Source organism: Mauremys mutica, chromosome 5 (genome assembly GCF_020497125.1).
Source record: "Mauremys mutica isolate MM-2020 ecotype Southern chromosome 5, ASM2049712v1, whole genome shotgun sequence".
Classification (NCBI taxonomy): domain Eukaryota; kingdom Metazoa; phylum Chordata; order Testudines; family Geoemydidae; genus Mauremys; species Mauremys mutica.
The window spans coordinates 115,441,574-115,468,871 of NC_059076.1; the positions used below are offsets into that span (position 1 = coordinate 115,441,574).

At 39.5% G+C, this 27,298-nt stretch overlaps 1 protein-coding gene across 3 annotated transcripts in view; it reads left to right on the plus strand.

The window, feature by feature from the left end:
- Positions 1 to 27,298, plus strand: part of RAB28 (RAB28, member RAS oncogene family) — a 109,144-nt gene that overhangs the window by 76,374 nt on the left and 5,472 nt on the right. Inside the window, exons 5-8 of one of the 3 annotated variants that reach the window (XM_045019410.1) lie at positions 3,553 to 3,656; positions 6,204 to 6,281; positions 17,509 to 17,609; positions 18,973 to 19,635. In XM_045019410.1, coding sequence (XP_044875345.1) covers positions 3,553 to 3,656; positions 6,204 to 6,281; positions 17,509 to 17,604 — 278 coding nt within the window. In that variant the 3' untranslated portion in view covers positions 17,605 to 17,609; positions 18,973 to 19,635. Of the gene's footprint in view, positions 1 to 3,552; positions 3,657 to 6,203; positions 6,282 to 17,508; positions 17,610 to 18,972; positions 19,636 to 27,298 lie in introns of those variants that run through there. The other 2 variants (XM_045019411.1, XM_045019409.1) reach the window with 2 other exon arrangements.

Below are 27,298 nucleotides of genomic sequence, written 5' to 3' on the forward strand. Positions count from 1 at the left end.
GCGCGGGGCCGCAGCTTCTCTCCGGCTTCAAGAGGAAGCGCCTGCCTGCCGGGGACAGAGAGAACCGGCGTCTGCAGCCCCGGAGTTCTCTGTCCCCAGCAGGTGGGGAGGCGCGGCTCCTCTCCCCTGCTGGGCACTAGGCGGCACACATCAGTGTACTGTGTTGGGGACCACTGACAAAACCCCGCTATACCGTGACCCCGCATTTAGCACGATGGAAGTTTTTGGACCCCAAACATCGCATTATAGCGGGGTTTCACTGTATATCTCAAAATGGGTGTGAATATACTCAGTGGTAATATTGTAACTGATAAATCACATTGTGAACACCATTGAAGTTGCTTCTTCCAAGACAAAGAGAAAATACAACTAGCAGCTAGAAAGATGAGGGAGAGTATGCTGGACAATAGCATGGTTTGGGTTTTCCATGATTCATGGCTGGCATAATAGCCAAGTGTAGGAAATGTAATTATGTTTGCACAAAACTATATAACAAAGATATTAAATTCACTATGGGGTATACTTCTGCTTTGAAAATATTGGGCCCCTCCATTGCACCTTCACTTCTGTATCTGCATAAGAAGCAGGCCAGTATCTGCTGGAGGATTATTCAAAGGAAGATAAGTAATAATAGTTACTGCCTTTTGTTTTTGTTTTCAGCATGTTATGTTATACTAAGTCAGTTACATTGCTTACTGGTTGCTAGTGACCTCCTGTTATGGATCTCACTGTAGGCACTGCTTTCCCATTTGTTCTCTCTGTAACAGACTTACCCCTTTCCTCCTTCTTTCCCATGTTCTTCCTCTGTTAACTTTCCTCTTTCTCATTTGTCTAATCTGAGATGTAGTTTATATTGTTCTATTTTTCGTTCTGGGCACAAAGCCACATGGTATCTAAACATTCATATCAAACCACCTACAATACCATTCTTATACTGAAATAAAGCTTTATGCAGATAGTATGTTACATCTTGCCCTACAATCTGCATGGCTATCACATAGTTTCAGCATAGATTTTAAGGTGGTGGTGAAGTGGGACTACTTGTGTGCTTAAAGTTAGGCCTGTGCTTAAGAACCGTGCTGGATCAAGGCCTTCGACCCCTTACCCAATACCTTACATTTCCTGATTAAACTAAGTAAAAACCAATATAGAAGTACCTTGCTGAACTGAGACCTAAATGACTTGGCCTTGGCTACCTGAAGAAACTTCTCTCTGATGGATACCATGGCAGTTGCAATCAGTGGAGGTGCTTGAACTGAGCTCTCCTGGTTTAAAAGGGAGAAAGAGCTGCTGCAGGGCAATTTTTGTGAGGGAGCTGCCACTGACTTCGGAATTTCTTCCCTTAGACCAACAGATCCTGAATTTGTCAAAGCATGCTGTGGCACTTCTCTATTCTCTAATATTTTTGGGGGGAGAGAGCAGTTGTCACTCTTCTGGGAGTCACTGGTAGGTTTAAATGGCATCAATGGCAGAGTCAATGTATTAAGCAAAATTTTCTTGTGTGTTCAGTATTTGTACAGGTGCATAGCATTTGGATATGCACTTTTAATAATACATTTAAAGAAATATAATAAAATAAAATTGGAGGCTGGGCTGAGGCCTCTCTAAAAATTTGGCCCATTAAGATTGAATTAAAAAAAACAAAATCCTTTCTCTCCCCCTTCCCCCCCCCCCAAAAGTTCTCCACCAGGTGTGGTGGTGTAGTTCCCTCCCACACAGCTACGTTACATCTAAAATGTGAAGACTAAAAATAGTGAAAGAAAATATTCTATATTTTCCATCTAAAAGATTTCTTGGCACAAGCCACCTCTTGTAGTAGATGTTCTTTTCAAGAGAAGAAAAAAGCAGTTATGTTTTTTTTTTAATTGGTTATTGACTTCATTTGAGACTTAACTGTATTTGTTCTTTCTATTTTTTTGTTAAATAAGTATTCTAGCTTCAATATTATGATAAACCAGTACTATAAACATTACTGTTAATAGCTTAGTATTTTAGTCCTCCACAAATTAATGCCTGTGGTAGATGGATGATTTTAGGCCTGTTCTTGTAAACAAGGCCTCAGTGATGTGTAAGGAAAAGCAACATGTGGCAAAAAGCTCCACATTAACCAAGGTAAGCTGTATAAATGGGGTATAGGAATCTCCTGTTAGATCAAAAATCTTGCAGAAAAAATCTCCAGAGTCTACAAATTAAAGACCTCCAATATCATTTTTAAATAAAGCCTTTTATGTAGTATGAGAAAAAATTTTCAGTTGATAGTCAAATAACACTATTATGCAGCCTTACTAGATTTGCAAATTTACAAGTTTTTACAAATCAGTTGGGTCCCTTCCTCAGGAAATCAGTTTAAGTTTTTTTTCCTGTATTGACTCAAAGAGCCTAGTTGTCCTTAAATCCTTGTGAATATATTTGCCTTATAATTTGACGGCATTGAGTCAACACCCTTATAGGGACTGTAATGCAATAAAAAGAGAAACTGTTCAATATAGCTTCCAGTTATCCTAGGATCAGATTTGGAGAAATTGGAATGTACACAATAAAACTTGTACAAGACTTGAGTTCCATGTTGTGTTTTAAGCACCCAGTGCATTTCAATGAAACATATTGTTTAACAGCTTTGCTCTACTTCCAATGGGTATATAATGGGAAAAATGAAAATAATGCACACCACTCTTAAAATATGTATTTTTATGTTGTTTAATACAGCTTTCTGAAGTATATCTTTGTAGAATTGAAAACTCCACTTACAAATAAATGAATGTCAATATTTATTCAGGTTTCAGAGTGGTAGCCATGTTAGTCTGTATTAGCAAAAAGAACGAAGAATACTTGTGAAACCTTAGAGACTAACAAATTTATTTGGGCATAAGCTTTCTTGGGCTAAAACCCACTTCATGAGATGCATGCAGTAGAAAATATAGTAGGAAGATATATATGCATGCATCTCATGAAGTGGGTTTTAGCCCACGAAAGCTTATGCCCAAATAAATTTGTTTATATTTATTCAGTGTGATTTTAGTGGACTTTAATGTAACAGACATTTTTGCTGTACCACTTTGTATTAACATTCTTTATAACTCATTTACATTTTTAATTTGGAAGTAAACTATATGGAAGCAGACATGTATCTGTAAACTTTACCTTTATTTTGCAACAGTATTTGAATAACATTAGAATTTTCATAGTGTATCACATTTGCATGCAGAATATTTGAGGCTTAGTTTTACCCTCAGACTAACATACATGGCTCTTAATAGAGACAATAGGAACTGCATGTATGCGTCTGAGCATGGAATTTGGCCTTTATTTTTAAATGAGTTTATTGCATTTCACAGTTCAATTTTTATTGTAATTTATTTTTACATGTACACATAGAAATTTCAAGTAATGGGTTATTTTTCCTTCAGCAAATAATTATAAAAACAAAAGGTTTTCATTTGTATGAAGGAAAGATTGTATCTGTTGTAAATATTTTCAAGGAATAACTGCTGAGACAGGTATCTAAATAAATGGGCTCCATTATAGTAATTTCTCCTTTGAACCTTTTTATAGTTGATTTGGAGCACATGCGAACAGTGAAAACTGACAAACACCAACGATTTTGCCAGGAAAATGGTTTCAGTAGCCATTTTGTGTCAGCGAAGACAGGTGATTCTGTAAGTAAGACAAATCAAATAATTATAATTTTTTTTTTTGAAAACTAACTCTGGAATGTGATGTGGTAATTTCACTGCACTCCAACTATCAAGCAATCCAGAATTTCTAGTCAATGCAGAGTGCACTTGCTTTCCTAGCGGAGTAGATCATCAGTATAGTATATTATAATGATGCTTTGTTAATTACAGTGAGTTCTCATCTGCTTTTGAAATTCCACATATTGGCTGTAATCTATAAATGGTTTGATATCTGGCTACCTTGCACACTGCCTCTTTGTCTTCTATGCATAGCATGACAGCTGTGATGAGCTGAATCTCTCTTTGCTGCCAGTCTAGTCTCTAGGAGTATTGTCTTGAGGTCTGGAGACAGTATTTTCAGTAGAGGGTCCCTAGCCAACGGATACACTCCCTCTGGTGGTTCATTGAAGCTTAATTTACTGATCTTCAGAACACAGTTAAATGAATTTTTGGTTCATTATTTGACTGTGAACCATAATCGGGCTTGTGTGGTTGGTTAGATGAGACAGGAAGAACTTTTGTGCTAACTATTACAGGCAGTTTAAATAAATATAGTGTTGTGTTTAACTTTTGTTACACACCTTGATGTTATGGCAATGGGCATGAAAAGACATAAAAACAATCTCACTGTCTCCTTAGTGGAAGTCATCATATTTAATAAATGATTTACTACCCTGGCTAGATCATTGAATAATAAAAAATACTTTTTAATGTACAAAATGAATTATGTTTTAAAAATGGAGTAATCAAATATTGTGGATTAAGATTCTTATTCAAAGAACATAAAATTATAATAAAATTCAAAAATTAATCTTACAGGTTTCTAATAGAGGTTATTAAGTTATGACTATCAACATTTCTGTTATATAGAAGCAGCAAAGAATCCTGTGGCACCTTATAGACTAACAGACGTTTTGCAGCATGAGCTTTCGTGGGTGAATACCCACTTCTTCGGATGTTTGCATCCGAAGCTTCTACAGAACCAGACTAACACGGCTACCCCTCTGATACTTGATTTCTGTTATAAACACAGATTATCAGGGGTTTCTAAATTGGCCATAAAACCTGGTTCTCATAAAATTTTGTATAAAAGTCTGTGCTCCAAGCACTTTGTGAGATTTAGTTAATTTTTTTAAGTGTAACTTTTTGTTTTAGAACAAACAAAAAACTAAACATTTTGCAATTTTAATGCCATACTCACTATAGTAGGTACATTCTATAATGTGTTCTTTTTTCAAATAGTCAGCATCTCCTTTTCAAACTGATTTGATACATTGTCAGTGACGAGCAAATTAACAGTTCTTTTTTTTGTAATTGATATAGTTAATATTGAAATCTGTGAAAGAATCTTTCTAGTTTTCTTTTTCACTGATCCCCAAATTATGGAAGTGTTTCATAGAGTTTCTTTGAGTTTTTTAACTTCCTGGCCAGAAACATACGGATACTTGAACATAAAAGAATATGTTCTGCTTCTCTTGTGAGCAGCTACTTATAATGTTAAAGTGAAAACTTCTACTCCATTCTTAAATCTTCTGGGTGAGTGTATTCAGTCTAAAAGAGTTCAGTATTACCCATTTTAATGCCAGTGTAGATATGGACTGGCTGAAATATTTTAACTAATTATTTTGCTACTGTCCCACAGTAGAACAGAGGACTTTCCAAATCTCCTAGAATCCAATCCTTCTGGGAGCTGTGCTGGGAACTGGTGGTAGATATCCACAGAGCATTGCAAATTAAATGATTTAGATCAGGGATCTCTTGTTGCAGGGCAAAAGTGCAAGGACTTTTAAACCGACTCTGTGTGGATGTGATTCGGTTCTTTAACTGGTTGTATCCAACCAATTCCAGGACAAAATATATAATATTGTAGCATAGGCACAGCCCAAGTGTCCTGTCTAGGGAAAGTTTAACTTTTTAAAAGGGGTTTTATGCAACGTGTCCATCTTGTTTTATTGTCCAAGTCAGATTCAGTGCCAGGCTGCCACATATTTTAAATGCAGCATGTTGTTAATGAGATAATGCTATTTCTTAAAAGCCATTATGGATTTAAGACACTGTCCTGCAAACACTTACACATGTGCCTAACTTTAAGTGGGGCATGCAGGATAGGGGCCCCAGTAGTGTATATGCTAAACCCTATTGTTCTGAGGTACAGAAACCCATATTTCTGCTGCACAATATACTGGTAGAATATTTTTCAAGCAAACAGTGAATACCCGTATTCATATTTTGCAACACTAACCATTATATTTGAAAGGGGTTTTGTATAAGCGCTTGTTTAAACTTAAGTCTCTGGAGACAAAGTAGAAGTGTTGCCTAACAATCCAGCATGCTGTTTGTTCCCTTATATCATTGCTGAATTATTTTAAACAGCATTGAATTTACCAGATGAAGTTATTTTCAGATCTGTTTTGCACAGGTCATATTTTTGCATATCTCATTGTTTACAGTTCAGGAAAGGTTTGATGTATTTAAAAGTAGCTTGAGGATGTCTGTTTTTAATCATTTACGCTCTATTTTTTTATGTAGGTCTTCCTGTGTTTTCAGAGAATTACTGCTGACATCCTTGGCATCAAATTAAACAAAGCAGAAATGGAACAATCACAGGTGATTGTCCTGCATACCTTGCTTTTATTAGATATTTTCTTGGTGTTTAAAAAAAAATCTGAATACAAATGCATAATAAATTTTCCTTCAAGGTAAGTTGCATCCCATTTGTGCTTGAGTCAGTTGTATGCTTCTATTACAGCCTTCCATATATGTTCATTCCTTATATATGTGTAGTTTAAAAACATTTTGAACTTACAAAATTTGTGTCCTGCTAAGTTAGAAAAAAAATTAATTCAAAAGCTTTTTCTGGTTAAAAATAGCATAACTATATCATATACATTCGAGTGTGTGTTTATATATCTATATATAGTTTTATTGTATCTTTAAATTATGGTGCCTGACACACTAATTGCATTTACAGTGTGCTCAGTACTTTACATGGTACAAAAACATACAGTTCCAGTCCTCAAAAACACAAGTCAGAACACACTGAGAAATCCAAAAGCAGGAACAAACTTGGAGGGTTTAATTAGATATAGATATAGGTATATAGTGTTAGATATATAGAAACAGAGACATTGTCAAATGTACATATGCTTTAATTAAACACTAGATATGATTATATGGCACTTATGTCCTTATTTGTAGCTCTGTATTTTTTTTTAATAAAATGTACTTTAAAGAGTTATAGGTTTAAAAAAAAGAAATAGAGGGTATACATTTATATGGATATAAATGTTGCACATTTACATAATTTTAAACAATATCTTGTTAAAGTGGAAAAAGATCTTGCATGTGGTTCACACAGTCAGAAAAAAACCCATTCGTATAGTACAGTATGTTAAGGCCAGATTTTGGTTCATTCTTTGTACCCACACAACGAAGTGAGGGGGCACAAATTTTTCCTTTTTGCCTCTGTGTTGACTGCCCATCCCAAAGAAGGAAAAGCAGCCTCTTCAAAGTAACTACTGTCCACCCTACACAGGTGGGTGGATGGGGAGTGGTTGGACTTTTGGCTCCAGAGCCTCTAATGCTAATGCATTAGGCAACCCAGTTGTACTGGCACCCTAGGTACGGTTGCCACCTGTCCAGGTTTTCCCCGGATCATCCCTTTTTTGAGGTAGCTCCGTAAGGGTGCTCAGTCTAAACTGCCAGCTGTCCCTTTTTCTGTATTCAGGATCATCCAAGGTGTCCTGGTCTTCTATACCTCAGCGGTTTCAACCCTAATCCCAGGGGACATGTGCTGTGCTAGGTATAGCATAGTTTTACTGAATTCAGTAAATCATCATAGTTCCATTAATGTGACACTGATTTATATCAGGTGAGAATCAAGCCCATCACGTTAAAATGGCTGTGAAGAAATTGTTGCTTATTCTTTATGAAGGGTTTGTGATATGCATTTTTAATTAGCTTCCTGGAAGTACCAATCCCAAAAAATCTTCATTTAAAGATATTTCAGTGTTAAAGTATCTCATTGCATTCAGCTTCTCTGTGTGTTAGGTACCTCAGTGCTGTGTCCTGTGGCTAGTCCTGTTGATTAATTACTGGTGTATCGGACACAACCGGAGAATTTTGGTGGCAAAAAAGCCCATCAAGAACTAACACTAGGTGTGTTTCACATTGGACAATTTTATCTTAGTGACATTCTCCAATCACATGTGGGGGATTGTCTTCTGTTTCCTCTAGTTTCAGTAGGGACTGAGGGTGAGAGAATAGATCCCAGCAACAGTTGTGAGCTTGATCTCCTAAGGAAGCCCTTGCCCACACTCCTAAATTGATAGCTAGGGATGTGACTATGGTGACTTCTGTATGAGCACATAGTTCAGCTGCTGCAGGCCCCTTTTGGGCTATGACTGTTGTCCCTGCCAGCAGGTATATGGGATCTTGGGGAGCAATTACCACACGGGTGGGGTGCAAATTAATTTCTTTATTAAAGGAAAAAGGAAGTGGTGGGAATTTAACAATGAAATACAATGGGATGGGGTGTATAGGTTGTTTACAATAGACAATGATGGTTGGGGGGGTTCTTATTGAACAGTGTAGGGAGTTCTAACAGTGGGGTACAGTAAGTGGGGTTTAGCACAATGGGATACAGTACAGTTAATAAGCAACTCAGCTTTATATAGGAACAGCTCTAGATACAGTGTGGAATGTAAAACATACCAAAAGGAGATGCAGAATAAAATGGTAGCTTCTATATAGAATGGTCAACAATCTTAGATAGAATGTATTAAGTGGTTGGTGGCCTTATACACAATGTAACACAATAGTATTAATGCAAATACAAAGTATATCAGAAAGGTGGAAGTAAAATGTGAATCACAGTGCAATAATACAATATGAGTGATAAGTGAAATTATGCAGTGTAGACTTAATTTGTGAGGCTGTGATAGCAAGAGTGTACCCAAAGGCTGGGTCAAGAAATGGGGGGGGGGGAAATGATAGTGGCAACTGATGAGAGATGCAGCTGCAGGCAGCAAGAGACTCTGAAGCCCTGCGAGGTAAGGACAACAGAGCAGTGTGTGTGCCGGGGGGATTTGGGAAGTTCAGATGGTGATGCAGACACAGGGGAAAAAGGCAGCAGGGGGTTGGAGCAGCAAGAACCTTATCTATCCTCTAACTTAATCAAACTTATATAAAATGACAAGCAGCTTCTACAAAGTAACAAAACAGGTACAGAATACAATCAGGCAATGACTTTTTAAATCTATCTTAACCAACGACTAGGCAAAACAACAAATATCATAATTCTAAGCAAACTATAACAAGCAGCTATATGGAGCAACAAAACAACGAACTATAGCAATGCAGGTGAGACTTACAAGCTTTATAATCTTAACAAACTATGACTTATTAAACTAAAGAAACAAAATCTATGGTGCACCTTGTCGTGGAAAAATTAACCACGCCTTTGATTTTGGGTCAGACACAGCCTTGAGGCACCTTTATTATTACAAGCATGCATGCAGGGAGAGGGTTAAGCTTCCCTCTGCCTGTTACAAATTTTACCAAGCTTATAAAGGTTAAAACCGCAAATTAACACGTACTTAGATTTCCTTATTTGGTTTTTCCTGTTATTGTTCTTTGACAGTTTTCGTTGGTAGTCTGTCTGCCTTAAGACCCCTCCTTTGCGGTTGCATTGGATAAGGCTCTTGTCGCATTCTAGCTGAGCTTCCCTTAGTTCCCCTTTCTCCTGTTGGCCTTTCGATTATGCCATACCAGCCATCCTATGTCTTAATATCAAGCTGACCTATAATGGCCTAATGTTAATTATGCTCAGCTAATTCAACTTGGGGCAAGCGGGACACAGTCTGGGGCAAGTGGGACCCCTTAAAATCCCTAACATTTCCCTCCTTTTGATGCCAATGGCATCAACTTCCTCAATGTGAATATTCAAAGAGGTTGGGAGGCAAGGGTAGTTATGTAGCCGTTATCTTCCCAACAAATATGATCATGGTCAATAACAATTTCTCCAGGGTTAAGCTTTCAGATGGACTGGAGTTGAGGGGGTTCTAAGGACCATAATGTCCATAGATTACCTAGTTCTATCCAGAGACCCGGTCTTATTTTTATGGTACCGATTAAGAACCAGTTAGGGCCGTGGGGTGGTTTAACTGATTTACCACCCTTTCTGTAGTTTTAAAAGCAAGCTCAGCTGTCATAAGTTAACAGATATTCTGGTTTCCCTTTATCCAACTTATGTTCCTCTTTCTGGGGCCCTGACCACATCTTCCTGCCCCCACATGCCCTTTGTACAGAAAAACCACTGTTCCATTTTGGGAACTTTCCACTGTGACTTCTTTTACCTTTTGACACATAGAAGCAACTTTCTATCACTCTTTCATCACTCTGTCCCACTCCTCTCTTTCCCTTATACACAGAGACAAGTGGAACCAAAGTTTAACACAGCCTGAAGACAAACTTATCCAAAGTTTAGGCCTAAAAGCCTAGTCAAAGTTTTAAGCCCACTGTATTTTCCCTCTTGTCCTGCTTATCCTTATACACATTCATCACTGCTTTTGGCTTCCTTTCTTTCCAACTATTGCCATAAAGTTCATTAACAATTATTAGCTTCACACGCTCTTATGCATTAAATCTAGCAGTTAAAACTGGGCAAGCAATGATAAATGCATCCAGTAAAAAAGCAACAATAACATAACCCCATACCAAACAATAATAATAAAGCAATAACAGTTCTATGGCAATAAAACAATGGGATTGGGATTACTAAATGGCTTTAGTTACAAAACACAAAACATCATATTTAGTACAAAACCCTATAGGCTATATAAAAGCATTATTTTCAATTTGATATATATTCTGGAATATGTGACTTTGCCATTGAAGTTCAGAAATTTTTGTACTTCTGGTAAAACTGCAAACAAATTCTGGAACCAGTCAGGTACTAGGGTAGTCCAATTAAAGGGTATCTAAGCCTAAAGGGCTGGTTGCAAAATTTCTCTTTCAGGCCAAATACAATATATGACTGTCTGCAGCAGTGGTGAGATTAAAAGCATGTCCTGTAAATGGTGGTCTTTATAAGCACACAACTGTCATTAGCTTAGAGAAGTGGGTGTCCTGTCAGGACAATTTCATGTTCTATACCCTTTTTAACAAAAGCCATCATTAACTGTGACAACTTCTGGCTTCAGTTTACATACACACTGAAGCTATGGGGGTTCTAATGGCGAGAGCATCCTTTGATTTCCTATCCCAATCCAAATATTGTTATTTTAGGAGCACTGACTATGAATTGGCTAGGCATATGAGGTGGCTTGATTTCCCAAATGTCTTGGTAAATTACCCAATTTCATATGCATCCTTCCCACGGGCCTGGCAGGATTCGGTATGTGGAAGCTCACACTTCCATTAACTGGTCCATATGCTTGGAAGGAGCACTGTGAATGCACACACTTTTACCCAGAGAATTTCCAATTATGCCTCCATGACCACAGGTCAGATGGTACACCTGAGATGTCTGTAAGGGCCGTGGGCCAAGCCTGGTGCTCAAGATCACTCTGAATGGCCATTAGCTGGTCACCCAGGAAATCCCAAACATGCCAGATCCCACTGCAATTCCTTTCCAGCATCAGTGATATTTAATACCACCTCTCTTAATACCTTCTGGGTCATAGAACTAAGGGCTGAAATAACGTGCAATTCATCCATTCCCGCCTACACCTGAGTCAACTGCGCCCCAGAAATAAGACTGGGTATTACTTTTCCAGTTGGCCCAATCTATCTTCAGGCTGTTAGGTTGTACAAATAGCAAAGTCCAAGCAGAGGCAGCACTGTTGGCCCCTTTCCACAATGTGTCAGTGATATTCCTTCTTTTCCTGGACCTGTGACTCCAAAGGTGTTGCAACATTAGTTAAATGGCCGCCCCTCGGGAACAACTGGGATAGATGGCGGCAATTTAAAAGTGAGTTAACAATAAAGTAACCTGATAGTCCCTAACGTGGCATTAAGTATAGTCCATTTGAATCCCTCTGGGTCTCTTTTTTATAGGGGCTATACCACAGCTGTTGGTTATATAGTGGATATTTTCCTGCGATGCCTCTGGGTTTGTAGTATGAGAGGGAGAATACTGTAATAAGGTACAGGTGATGTTATTTGCTACAGGGGTGGCCTCTAGGCGGGAAAACAGACAAGTTCTGTGGATATACGTTTGGTTATTTACCAAATAGGTAACCAAATAGCAAAGGGGACCTTTTCATGAGTATCCTGACAGATTCCAGAAACTAGCATTTTATTTACCTTGTCATAAAATGCATCTATTTCAAAGATTGTTTCCTTACACAGTTTGGCTAGTTTGTCTGTAACTTCCCCATAGCCCTGGTAAACAACTTAACAGCCAAGGAGGGGCGGCCACAGAGGAGAACAAGAACAAAATGGAGTAAGGGGACAGCTTTAAGAAACAAAATGGAGCTGTAACAGACAACTGTATTTAAAAAATGCGGTGAACATTTTGTGTCATTCTGTGTTTGTCACATGCACAATAGCATTAATTGAGAAAAAATATTTTTTTTTCCATTTTTTGTCCCCGTAATAGGAAAAGCAGTTAGTTCACATTAATGAAGGAAAACTGTTTAGGAGAAAAACATTTAAAAGAATGTCAATCCTCTCATTAAAAACATTCCTATTTTTTCTAAATTCCATTTTAAAAAAATAATTTCCCTTTCAGGTTGACTGTGCACAAACATCCAACCCAAAAGGATTTTACACACACAGTTTCATAAACCACTGAAAATAAGGATTAAAATACAGAGTTTAACTTTTATAGTATCATGATGTTATGAGATTATAATACATATATTTTTAATTTACTTCTTATACTCAAAGCAATCTCGTCAAGTAGTTCAAGGGGCTGCATTGTTGGCCACTGTTGAGTTAGTAGTTATTTAAAAAAATCAAAAAAATTCAGTAAAATATGTTTATTAAAAATTTACCCTTTTACGAACAGCGTGCTCTCTAGTTTGCTTAAATATACAATAAATCTATTTTCTAATCATATAATAAGAAAATAAGTCTTTCCCTAAGGCAATATTTACAATCTGTGTTGAAATATATAACTAGAATTTTTTTTAACAATAGAAGAGCAAAATATATTGTGCAGTACACACCTAACAAGCAAAGCAGAACAGCTATGAAAAACTTTTGTATGTATGCTACACAAAAATAGAAAAGATCAGAACAATGTCCTTTTGTCTTTATGTATAATATATATATATAGAGAGAGAGAGAGTGTGAGAGAGAGAAAGGTGCGTGCTATTTGCTTTTCTTTGGCCTGGTCTACACTGGGGTGGAAATCGATCTAAGTTATGCAACTTCAGCTATGTGAATAACTTAGCTGAAGTCGACGTACTTAGATCTACTTTCCGTGGTGTCTTCACTGCGGTAAGTTGATAGCTGACACTCTCCTGTTGACTCCGCCTGTGCCTCTCGCCCTGATGGAGTACCAGAGTCAATGGGAGCACACTTGGCGGTCAATTTATCGCGTCTAGATTAGACACGATAAATCAACCCCTGCTGGATCGATCGCTGCCTGTCGACCCAGCGGGTAATGTAGACAAGCCCTAAGTTGCATAATGATTTGTGTATAAATAATACTTTAGATTGGAAATCAGTTATTCTTTAACTCTACAACATTGAAGCACCATTCTTATCTCAGATCTGCACACAGCAGTACCAAAAGCAGCAATATATTCATACTTTTTTGATAGTCTAGGTGTGAATTCACTTTGCCTAGAACTATGAAATAAATAACATTGCAAATTAAAAAAAGGATGTGAAAATGAGCCAAATATTATATAAAATGTAGATTTCTAAAATAAGCCCATCAGATATTCTGAAGACCTGTACATAATGCAAAACCATGAATGCATAGTTTGCTATATTGGACCAATATCAACCTTACAAAGGCCTTTTCCCACCTCAGTATTATATTTATGGTTTGTAATTCTTCTGGCCAATTCATTGGAACTTATAGTTTCAGACAAAGATGGTTTATAATGTAAATTTCAGCTACTTTTCTTATCTATTATATTCGGAAAATAAATGGCTCAGCAGCCTGTCTTGGATTGGTCAGGCAGAATGAGGTAAATGGCAGAAGTAACAGCCTACGTGAGGCTCATAACTATAAGTTAAACATTGACCATAGTCCACATACTACCTTCCATATGAACCCAAGGTAGAGCGGAGGCAAAGCCCTGAAGTAAATAGAGCAGCAGCTCCACTGTATTGTCCCATGATTTCAAGACATTACAAACTCTGTGGTGTTATGACTTTGGGAGCAGAGTTGAGGGGTAAGAGCTCTAGAGCACTTGCTGGATCTGGCAAGGCTTCCACCTACATTGGGTCAACAGCAATTCCTGCTAATAATATAACTCTCATTGACGTTTGTTTTCTTAGATGAGCATCAGTGGGACCCATATGAAGAAAGTAAGGGAGGAGCCTGGGGAGCTGTGTTGAGGCTAGTGCCTCCCACTGGTATCTTGAAATCTGTGGGTCTAAGAGCCAGAATTCTCTGGCTGCTACACAAGATTGGAGTGGGGAAGGGACAAGCCTCAACCTTGTGTTCGCAAAAGAATTGGAAGGGAATTTCATAAGAGGAAAATTGTAGATTTCCTAGTCCCTGTACTGGAAAACTCTCATGGGGCAGTATGTGGCTTCATATTTTCTAGAAGCATGGAACTGGGCTCTTGCCAGGAAGGAAAGATGATCTGGATGCTAAGGCACTGGAATGGGATTCAGGAGCTGTAGGTTCTCTTCATGGTCTACCACAGATTTCCCGTGTGACTTTGGGCAAGTCCCTTAATCTCCTTCATATCTCCATCTGTAAATGAGTATGAAACTTCCGTATTTCACAAAAGGGTTGTGCGAATACATTCATTAAAGTTTCTGAAGCACTCAGATTCAAGCAGCATCCGGTAAAAGTTAGGTTGCCTGTATAGCAACACAGATACTACTACTATTTGAATTTTTAAACAAAGATCAGAACTGGGTTCTATTTTTAAAAATGTGCATTGTTTTAAATACTGGAATGATGCCTTTGGAATTAGTCCAGTGAGTGGAATACCTACTTAGGTACATTGCTAAAAAAAAGCAATAGAGTGGAACTGCTGCTTTACTATCATTCTAACTCTCTCAGAGATTGAGATTATTTTTTTAAAAAATGTAATAGATCCACTCTCTGTTGTAACTGCATATATCGAGCCCAACATTGAACTCAGATAACCACCAAAAGTGAAGAATCCGTGTGTCTGAGGAACACAAACCAAAACAGAATCATGAGGTCTGAAAAGTTGTCTGATTACTTAACACTAAGTGTACACTTTACAAAAATAACATTGCTGACTTCCATGATTTTATGCACAAGAATATCAGCTTTCATTAAAAAAAAGTTTCTTACCCTTATGATTATGGATAAAAACCTCAAAATGTGACTCCAGTGCATCCAGAAGGTAAATAAAAGCAACTCCAAATGTTTTTTTTTAAATCATAGTTTCTAAGCCAATATCATGATTTTGCAGGGCTTGACACAAGTTTTGAAGGCTTAGGTTAGCCATATAAATCACTTGTGCCATGATGGAGGGAGCTCTTGGTCCCATTAAAGTCAACAGCAAAACTTTTGTTGACTTTACTGGGTACAAGTGCAGTCTTTTAGAACCTGGTGCCTCCTAACCAAACCCATAGTCAGTCAATGGCCAGATAAAACAAAAGTAGATAGCTATCTACATAAGACTGGAGTTTGGAGCATGTTTTCAAGGTGTAAGAGTTCCAAAACAAAGAATTTACACATTACATCTTTTTTTCAGCCCTCAAATTCCTCGCTTTTTTAAAACACAAGGGGCTGTTGAAACTTAAGGAAATGGCTCCTTTACTAATTAAATGTTTTTCTTTCAATATTTTTTTACTTCCAGTCATAGTATAGAAACTGCATGAGGTACAACTTTGTTTCTGGGCATTGGCAAGAATTAACATTTTTCTAAGTAATATATGTTTTTCTCTTGAACTAAATGCCAATGTAGCATGGTAGTGCTAGTGTGCCAGCCCGCTACAATAAAGTATTTGGCATTAAGCAAGGTCTGGAATTCTGAGCACCTGCACCAAATAAACAAACTTGTGGATCTGATTGTTGATAGAAACTGGAGCCTTGGATAATACCTCCAATCTAATATAGAGATGTCCCAAAATGCATAATGTGTGTGTAATGGGTGTGAAGCTAGCAGGAAAAATGTTGCATGCTGTTTCTTCTCTTCTTCTTTAGCTGAAATTCCTTTAGAAAATCCAAGTCATTTATGTTAGTCAGTCTCCTGCCACAAAGTGACTTAAACATGGGTCACTAACCTAGCTATGTTTACATGATGGGATTTAAACCAACATTTGTGGGAACAATTAATTGCTTACTGATTGCAAGGATCCTTTTTCTTCAGTCTAGCATAGAACTTGGTATGAAGAAATTAGGTCCTGTGAGGTCAGATAACACTGTTTAATGCTGAACCCCTACTAGCGCCTTACATGGGATTTGGCAACCCTTCCCTTGATAACATCAGGCCAGAAGTCTAGTAAATCATGACTCTTGTCCACCAGATAAGATATGAAGTTGATCAATTAAAACTTAAGCAGAGTACTTCAGCAGCTAATAAATCTAAACACTCTACTGTCTAGTTCAATTACTATTGCTTGTTTTACATATATGCTTTATTTACAAAGGTTATCTTCAGCAAACAATGTTTATATATTCATGTCCATATTAAATGATGTTTCCTTTAGAAATATAAAATTGTTTCCCCCCATTTGTGCCTCACTTGTAACAAACATATATATTTTAATTATATAAGAACTGAAATATTAGGACAGTAGATGCAGTCCATATAATTGCTGTTGTAGGTTCCCCCTGCATTACTGTTTGATTTATGTATTTGTATTTTTCTCCTGTAAGCATAAATATTTTTTATTCTGAAGACTCTTTAATTACTTTTTTTATAAAGGGTAAGAGAGGTTTGGGCAGAGGATTGATTGTTTTTGCTAAAAGCAAATATTTGGCAAAGAACATTGAAGGATTTTTTTTATTAATCCTGGGTGAAATCTTCATTTGGAGGCATTGCAGTTCAACCATAAAATGCAGATATGCACGTCCCTTCTACTTTTCCTTTTGCAAGTTGTATGTCCCAGTCACTTCACTGAAAGATTGCTTCAGCAAAACTTGCAAGTGATTAAGAAGAGTTGGCAAGTAAAACATGTATTAACAAAGCATTTGGATGTGAGGTTTTATGTTTATCATTTTGGAATTGTATGACAATTATGTAGTGGGAATTATGCATGCGTATCTTTAATACAGTTGTTATAATTGTGAATAGAAGTGGATCTATGTAGCATTTACATTGATTAGAGGCAAAGAAAGAGTCTGTCCTCTTCTCTGCCCCCCGCCCCCCTGTTTTTTTCAATCCCTTTTCATGTCTGAGCTGCAAAACATTTCTATTGGTTGCTTAAACTGATTATTTTGTGTTGGTTGTGGGAGAGGGCATGATTGATGATGAATCTGAGAAGCTACTCCAACTCCAGCTATAAAACTTCCTGCTAGGCATATCTCTGTCTCTTATTCAGCAAGGGGCCTGGAGAGAAATGCATTTTTGTTTTGGTTAATTGTTTTTGCTTTTGTGCTGTCATTTGTATCATTCATTCCTTCTTTTCAGCTATTGATCTGTCTCTCCATTTTCTTCTTTTTGTTTTTCATTCTCCTCCTTGCTATTTGTCCATTATATTGACATGTGGTTGACAGCATGTTGTCAGGGCAGAACTAGTGAAGTATCCTGAAGAAGATAACCAACACTACAGCACTGCCAACTGTCAGAGTCAAATCTGTTCAGTGCAATAGTTCAGGTATCATGGTAAAAATCAATGTGTTTTTTTATTACTTTGCTTTTTCATGAAGTAGTAAGTATGACCATGAATACCACTCTGAAATGTTCTGTACTGTATGTCTGTTAACAGTGAAGCTATGTTGTATATCTCTTCACAACATTTACACAAATTAAATCAAATTTCAAATACTGATTAATTCCTAGCAGCTCTGTAATAATATCATGTATTAATATTTTGGGCACAGTTTTCAAAGCTGGGTAGTCAAATTGACACACAGCATGACAAAATGAACACCTGATTCCTTATTTGAGCACTACACATGGAATGGGGTCCTATAGATTTGTTGTCCAGATTTGAAAACCGGGTACACTCATTTCGTGTTTATGTCTTAACTGATTACATGTCCTCAATAGTAATCCAAAAATAAAGCTTATGGGCCAGTTAAAATGGGATGAAGTTCAAAAGTTAAAGTTTTAGGTAGTTCATTAGTGGTTTGGTAGAAGTTATTACTAATGGCAAACATGTTGATAGCAAACTGAAACTGATTTTGTACAGATATAATCTCGGATAAAATGCTCATGTGGTTTGAATCTTTAGTGTACAAATACAGAATGAGATCCGTTTAGAAATTCTTTGTAAAGTACAAGGGTTACACAACATACAAAATGCACCAAAGAACCCCCATCAAAAGTTTATTAAGTTTTTAATGAATAGATTGACTAATAGATGTGTGAAGTACATAATATGGGAGATATCTAGATTTTATATTTGTTTTGCTCCTTAAATTTTCTGCCTATTACAACTTTGCTGAAATGTCATTCTGTTAACTCAGAATCTTGTTTTGGTTTTTATTTTCCTATGAGGGCAGCAAGAGTGAAAAATTTCCATTTCATGCTAACAATATATAAGATAATTTCCAGTTAAACAATAGACTGTTATTCAAAAATACCGCATACAGTATTCTTATTAAACAGATACTTTTTTATTATTATCCACCATCAACACTTAATACAAAAAACTTGTCTCATGAAAGAAAATACTGTTTAATGATTGTAAAGCCGGTTAATACATACATCAGCCTTACAAAATGGTCATGAAAACTTAGCAACCAAGGCACTCTTTTTCCATCTAGTACCAAGAAATCAATACTTAGAATGAGAATGAACACCTAGACAAGTCTTTCTGCATAATTTCCAGTAAAAGAGTACTACAGTATATGTCTGTTCATACTGATTCTTTATTAGCACAGGCATATTTCATAGTAACACATCCGTGTTCTAGGGTTCATTAAAATAATTGCCATGTTAAATGTTTTTAGTAGCACTTTGAACAATATCTGCTTCTGATATCTTGATAATCGCTGTGTTTTCTTTTATGACAGAGGGTGGTGAAGGCAGATATTGTAAACTACAGTCAAGAGCCTGTGGCAAGAACTGTTAACCCTCCTAGAAGCTCAATGTGTGCAATTCAGTGAACATATTTTCCTTTGTATTGATACCGTTGGCAGCCTTTCTTCCCTTGAACAGGCCTAAAGGTTGCCAGGAACTTTGTTTGAACAGTGACCATCACTGTAGTGCAGTTAGAGGTTTCGAAAACTTGCTACGCCATTGTGTGTTGAAAAGCAGCAGGCATTTTGTTTTATTGGCCTAGATTCAAACAGTGGACCACACACTTTGAAAAATTAAGATATATTTCTGAATTATATTCCCATAAAGCAGTGTAACTATGTATACATATGCCCTACTATCTTTTTGATTGATGTTGCGGTAAAATTGGATTAGAATTCCTGTATTCAAAATAGTTTTAAAGGCATTACTGCTGTAAGGTATTTTGCCAAGGCATTTTGTCTTTTTTTTCCTGTGATCTAAACTGACACTCAGCAAAATGTAACTTGAAGAAGCTATTGTCAGATTAGCATTTGAACCAGTAATATATTTTATGTAGGAATAATTTGGAAGATATTCCATTGTTATATAGTGCAAAAAATGTATAAACTGTATCTAATGAGAAACAGTCCTTGAAATAAAGCTATAATAAGAACATACTTTTTTTTTTAAGGACCCAGATTGTCCCCATTGCTACTTGCAAGATGCCAGTAATGAATATTAGTGTACCATATCAATGTCCTTTCTTGTGTTAGATGCAATGCATGTATGTGTTCATGAATTTAGATGAACCTCTATCAGCAGTTTGGACTGTTTATGATGAGCAATGTATTCAGCATGCATTAGAAACTGTTAATGAATCAATTAGGATCAGTCATTTTTAGTTGGTTCATAACCCCCAGGGATGTTATGCTCCTTGGCCGGATGGGCTGGATTGGGTTTGGCCTGGCACTTTTTTCTTTCCCTATAACCCAATCTCAACAGCAATTCTTGCCAATACAGTTCAGAGTAAAAGCCACAAATAAAAAGTTAAGTCACTCAGTCTTATCCTCTCTGTGACCAACAAATTTCTTCTCTGCTCCAATGAATATTACTTATTTCTGGAGAGTCTCTCTCAGACATAGTGTACTGTGGGGCACATCTGAATGGGAAGCCCAAGAAAGAGGTGAGATTTAAGACAGACTGCTTGGTTTCAGCAGAGAGGAGTAGATTGAGTCTTTCTTAGCCTTCTAAAGGTGGGGAAAACCAATAGGACTGGCCGGGGAATCTTGTTTAATGTCACAGGGAGAACAAGGTGAGAGAAGGTGGAAAGGTAATTGGAGAGGAAATGAGGCAAGTAATGGGAGTGGCCAATCCCAGTGCTTTGCAACCAGTGTGTGAAAGATGGGATTCCAAAAGAGAGTTACAAATGGCGTGAATGTGGTGTCTGGTGTGTTTGTTATTTGGCTTTTTTTAGGGCTCACTATTATTTTGAAACAGATCAATATGCAGTGTGAATGGTAGCTTTAACTGGATGGTAGAAAATGAAAAAGATGTGATTTATTATTTCTGAGTGCTCACAAGTGTGCTAGGCACTTCACAGAAACAAGCTGAGACCAGTCCCTGCCTTATAGAGTACACAACCGAACAGGCAGATTTTCAACATAAGCACGCTCTATATAGGGTCAAGTTGAATAGAGATTGTTTGTTTTCTGGGCTGGAGAGGGGTAGGTTGGGCAGCTCAGTCCTGTTTCCCCCAACAAATGTATATTTGAGGTTGTACCATCGTACTATGATGTGGATGCTGAAAGGAACTTTTACAAAAATATTAAGTTTGCTTTAAATCATGGTCTATCTAGTTATTAACCCCGTAACTGCTGGGTTTCCATATCACTTGCTGTTCAATTAAGGAAGGAGGAAGAATGGTCATATGGCTGAAGCACAAGACTGGGAACCAGGAGATCTGGGTTTAATTCACAGTTTACCACAAACATTTTGTGTGGCCTTGGATAAGTTTTTGATGTTTCATTTGTTGAATTAATTTATCATTTTGTGCTGCTGTTTCCTATCTGTAAAGTGGGATTAATGTTTCAAAGTGGCTTCTTCGTATTCCTGCCTTTGGGATGCCCCTCTCTGCATGGTTTCAAAGCTTTCTGGAAAGTTTTGAAACCATGCAATGGACAGTGGGTGCGCTATGACCCTCCTCACTTACAATAATAAATATTCATTAGCCAAATTTATTAAAGGGGCTGTGTGGCCACCACTGCCTCAGTCTCTTGTACTAAATTTGAGTTCTTAGAACTCTCAGGAAGACATGAGGGTGGGTGGGGATTGTTAATATGCAGAGGCAACACGCCCTGAGAACTACAATTCCTTGTGGTAAGTAATCTGTTTTTTTTCCCCTCTGTACTTATAAACCTAATGGGATGGTGAGAGTGAGTTTCCACCTTTTTGCACTAGGCCTTACAAGACATTGAAGTCGGTACAGCCACCTATTGACTTAGTTGGATTTGTCATAAAAGGGTGATTATTTTTCTATATATTTAATATTTTCATGACTTTTAATAGCAATAATGACCTGCAAACTGGGCTTTTCTTGTCTGGTTAGGGGCACAAGGGTGAACTTCTGGCCGCATTGAATTCATCTTTGGAGTTTAGCACCTCCAGTTGCTCGTATAAATACAAAGAAATGTCTAGCCATCTTATGGCATTTAACTAGCAAACATATATAAATGTTAATTCTTCTTCCCCCTTCTTCCAAATGTTATGTAATACACTTTGCATAACTCTTAGTATTGTTGCTCCCTTCTGTATAAACTAGATCAAAAATAAAAAATAACCCTTCTAACTGCTGCACCTGGAAAAAAAACTCTCCTCACTTGTTCCTCTTTTCCCTTTCTTGCTCTCTGTCCTGTCCCTCGCTCCCTGCTGCCAAACAGTTAAAATAACAAAGCAAATCTTTACCAGCCCTTTTCACAAGTGAAAGGGACATTGCCAGTTGTGTGTAAGTTACTTCTTCTTAGCATATGTGCAAAGGTGCCTCAGGTGGCACATAACCAGGATTCATCATCGAATTTGGTCCGCTGGTTGGATCATTAGCTTCCCTGGCCCAGGGAAGTAGAAATTAGTTATTAATTAAAATCCCAAATGCTTTAGCTTTTACATTTAGAAAAATCTGTAACACTAATGCTACGGTAAATGATGATTTTATAGAACAAGCTCTTATGCTGCTGGATACAGCCGCTTTCCCATAGTAATCTTGTGTTCTGCGTTTTTCTGTGGGTCTCTTAGTCCCCCTTTCTGCCCCTCCTCTTTTTTTGTACTTTCTTCCTGTTGATCTTTTTCTCCTCCATTCTGTTTTCTCTTCCATTTAAATTTTTTAGTCTTTATTTTCTCCATACATGTTTTTTTTATATTTCTAAAATGTGCCCATTTATGTATCTTAGGGTCCATGTATATTATTTACTTAACCTGTGTATCTCTTGTGTTTTTCCATGTCCCCTTCCCTTCCTTATGTTGCCCCTCTTAACCTCTTCATTTTTGTCTTTGTGTATTGACTCCCACCCTCCTCTACCTCCGCCCAGCCTAGCAACCCCATCTAGCTCCATTACCTGTCTACTTTTTAATCCTTACAAATGAGCTTTGTTCTTTTCACTCAGCCCCTGGGGCCCCACCCTGAGCCTTCAGATTCCAGCTGCAGTCCTAAATCCTTAGTTGTAACCTCCTTTGAAGTACTACAGCAGCTGGTGTTAAGGATTCTGGGATGCATTTGGGATCTTTATAGCCTGGGTTCCACAAGCCAGAGCAGAGAGGCCAGAAATAATTCTTGAGGATTAAAGGACACACAGAGGTGAATCAGGGGTGGATGCTGTGCTATATGGAAGTCAAAGGATATCTGGAGTCTGCGGGGATACATAGAAACAAATTGTTTAGCAGGGATGTGTGGTGGGAGAAGCAGATGGTTATTGATTGCATTGTAGATGTCAGCATGCAGGTGCATATCATTTACTGTCATTCAACATGACAGGACTTCCATGCAGTTCAGGGTAAGTGATGGTTCCCTGTGCCTTCTTTCTAAACCAAAGCCCGATTCAGAAAAACACGTAAGCACATGTGTATCTTCCACTGACATCAGTGGTAGTTCAGCATGTGCTTTCCTGAACAGCAGCACATTCCTAATCAGGACCTGACGAAGGGGAAAAAACATGCTCTGTGCTGATGTAGGGATCTGTCTGCTCAGAACTTGGCGCAGGATAGGGTCCTCTGTTGTTAACTGATTATGTTGATGATAGCTCTGTAGCTTAAAATCACTAAAGAGCTCTGCTCATTGTTCTATTTAAATCAGCCTCTCATGATGTCATAGAAATCAGTAAACTTACATATCTCTCTTTTATATGCAACATGCCAGTGTTTTTTAAAAAAATACTTGAGTAATTTAAAATTCACAGTGTCTTTTTTGTTTTTTAATGTTAAAAGTTTTGTTGGGGTCAATTCTGCCTTTTTCACGAACATACTGTTAACACCTTGGTTCTCATGATCATCCAATCTTCAAGTGCTTGGACATGTCCATTCCATGTTAGCTGTGCATGCGCCATGTGCACTGTTACCAAACATTTTTTCCCTTAGTGGAATCTGCCGTGTCGGCTCTAGCGCCCTCTGGTGCCACATGCTCATGCAGTGGTATAAGTGGTCCGGCTGAACCTGTACCCTCTTAGTTCCTCCTTACTGCCTGTGATGGTCGCTGTAACTGCTCCTCCTGCTTTGGCAAACTCTTCTCAGTGGTCTTGGTTTACTATCTTTCCCTTTGTTTCTTTCGTCCCAGTTCTTTATTTCTCGTTTGGACTGTTGACAATTTGTTATACATAGTAGGCATTTTTCACTGTGTTTAGCGGAGTTTTTGTCCACTGCTGGTGCTGGGGCATGCCTCGATGTCTGGGTTTCAATCTTTGTGCCTCTTGTGGCAAACCTGTGCCTGTGAGCAACCCGCACTTCAGTTATCTGAAGTGCCTGGGAGAGACTCATATCAGGGATTGCTGCCAGGTATGCCGGGACTTCAAACCTCGTACTAAGAAGGACCGGGAGGCAAGGTTGAAATCCCTCCTGATGGAGCCAAGCCTGTTGGACTCAGCACTGAGTACCTCAGCGTCGGTGTGGAGTGCTCCTCCTGCCGTGAGAGTCTCTCGGCACCATTCCCCTTCACCGGTGCCAAGGAAAAGAAACATAAGAAGCAGCTGGATGAGAGGGGGCATTCCCAACTCTAAATAAAGCCAAGCACGGGGAGCACAGTGGAGTGCAACCTGAGTCTGGCTACTCTGCTGCCCCTGCTCCGAGAGCAGTAACATTGACTCCAACCTGTACAGGCTCCATTGAGTCCGGTCCCGGACCAGCCATCGGCATAGGAGAGACAATGCTGCACTAGTTGGATCACGGTAGCATCTACCTTTAAGGCATTTGTTGTGGCTAGGGACTTGCTGGTGCTTCAGTACCGCTGTCACCAGCAGTACAAGAGTCAGCGGCATCAGTGCTGGTGAGCAGAAGGAGAATGTTGCCCCAGACTCCCATTCAGTACCGGACCCCTCAGTACCGTCTAGAGGGAAGCTGGCCCTGCTAGACTCAATGCAGATCTTCCCACCTCAGCGCCGTTCCCCGGCAGTGATGGGTACTACTCCTTCATGGTCCCCAGAGGAAGGCTCATTGTTGGACTTGGAAGTGGAGTTGTATCCCCAACCGAGAAACCAATGCCAGTACCCTCCCACCCGGTCATCTCTATTTGGTTGTGGATCCAGGTGTGGGGCACCCCTGAGTACTTGGCACAGTGGGCATTGGCCTATGCAGATGCAGTGGCCATTTTGGAGCCCATAGGGTTTTCCCCCAATGCAAGAGCCCACTTTCAGGTGCTCATATTCGGTGGTCTCAGAGAGGAGAGCTCCTCCATCCCTTCAACGAGCACCTGACCTGGACTTCGGTACCGAGCCCAGTACAGATCCTCAGGACCTAGACCTGCGGGGACCCAGTCAGTGCAGAAGGAGAGGAGGACGACCGCTTGCTGATGCAGGCATCTTTCTCCCTGGATGAGATAGAGTCAGGGGCATGGACATCACCTCCCTATAGTGACTTCAGAGCTCATCAGGAGCTGTTGAAAAGAGTGGCCTCAAACCTCAGGCTGGGAGTGGAGGTAGTCAGAGTCTTCCCACAACCTGGTTGATATTTTGACCACAGTGGCCCCATCAAAGGTGGCTCTCCATCTCAATTAGGCCATCATGGGACCAGTCAAAGCCCTGTGGGTACTTTGTTCCTTCTCAAGGATGGTAGGACAAGTACTCATACCCTCCTATGGGGTCCCTGGTGGTCTCAGCGGCCAATGAGGGACAGGCAAGGGCATCAAGGAATGACCACCAAGGTGAAGACTCAGAGACTAGACCTTTTTGATAGAAAAGTTTATTCTACAGGGGGGGCAGGGCCGGCTTTAGGAACTGCGGGGCCTGATTCAGCGGTGGTCCGGGTCTTCAGCGGCACTTTTGCAGCGGGTCCTACTCGCTCCGGGTCTTCCATGGCACTGAAGGACCTGCCGCCAAAATGCCACCGAAGACCCGGACCACTGCTGGGTGAGTAAAAATTAAAAAGTTGGGCGTGGGGCCCTCTTAGGTGCGGGGCCCAAATCGGTGGAATCAGCCTAAAGCCAGCCCTGCAGGGGGTCTACAGCTCCACATCTCCAAGTAGCAGGTGTTGCTGGGGAGGTACAACTTCAGTGTCTGGGAGTCAATGTTGAAATTCAAGGACTTACTTCCCCGGGAGTCCAGGCAGGAGTGCTCCACTTTGGTGGATGAAAGGAAGTCTGCAGCCAGGGTTTCCCTTCAGGCCGCCCTGGATGCAGCAGACTCAGTGGCCAGATCCATGGCTTTTCTGCTCATATGCAGGCGCTCTTGGCTCCTGTCCTGCCAATGGAAGTCCAGCAGTCCATCCAGGAGCTTTCATTTGAAGGCGCTTCACTCTTCTCCAGAGCAAACGGATGCGAAGCTCCATGGCCTGAAAGACTTTAGAGCCAGCCTCATGTCCCTGGGTCTCTATGCCCTGGCACCTTTGAGGAAGCACTTCGAGCCTCAGCACTCCACCCAGTTCTCAGCTCCACCCCCCTCTTAGGACCTGCTGAAGAAACTAAGCAGGGGGTTTAGACACAGGCAACTGCCCTCGTCTGCCTCAACGTTACTACCTGGCCCACTCAGATACCTGGGGGCAGCCAAACAGAACTTTTGATGGGATGCCCCTGGGCATTATACCAGTTCCCGTGCCACCTGATCCTGTCCCCCCTTTTGTTTTCGGACCGCCTATCCCACTTCAGCTCGGCATGGTCTCTTATCACCATGGACCACTGGGTGCTGAACACTGTGGAAACGGGTTATATGCTCCAGTTTATTTCCACCCCACTCACACACCCTCCCTCTCCCCATCCCTCTTCAGGGACCCTTCTCATGGGCAAGTTCTGGTCCAGGAGGTGGAAGCCCTCCTCCAAGTGGGAGCCATGGAGGAGGTTCCTGGGATTTAAGAGGGAAGGGGTTTTACTCCCGATATTTCCTAATTCCAAAGGTCAAGGGAGGTCTCTGCCCATTTTAGACCTGCACCGTCTCAATGGCTGCCTCAAAAAGCTGAAGTTCTGCATGGGTTCCCTGGCCTCCATCATCCCCTCCCTGGATCTGGGGGACTGGTACGCCACCCTCAACTTGAGAGACGCTTATTTCCATGGTGACAGGTTTCAGAGTGGTAGACGTGTTAGTCTGTCTCAGCAAAAAGAATGAGGAGTACCTGTGGCACCTTAGAGACTAACAACTTAATTTATTTGTTTGTTTGTTCATTGCACAAACTAAAAACTATTTCCCCATGTTAATTTTTCCCCTACTGTTATTCACACCTTCTTGTCAACTGTTTGAAATGGGCCATCCTGATTATCACTACAAAAGTTTTTTTTCTCCTGCTGATAATAGCCAAACTTAATCAATTAGTCTCATTAGAGTTGGTATGACAACACCCATTTTTTTCATGTTCTCTGTATTTTCCACAGCATGCATCTGATGAAGTGGGCTTTAGCCCACGAAAGCTTATGCTCAAATAAATTTGTTAGTCTCTAAGGTGCCACAAGTACTCCTCGTTTTTTTTACTTATTTCCATGTCTCAATTTTCCAAGGCCACAGGAGGTTCCTCAGGTTCATTGTAAACCAAACTCACCACCAATTCACGGTTCTCTCGTTTGGCCTTTCGGCAGCCCTAAGGGTTTTCACGAAATGCATGGTGGTAGTGGCAGCCTTCCTCAGAAAAGAGGGGTACAAGTCTGCCCATACCTTGATGATT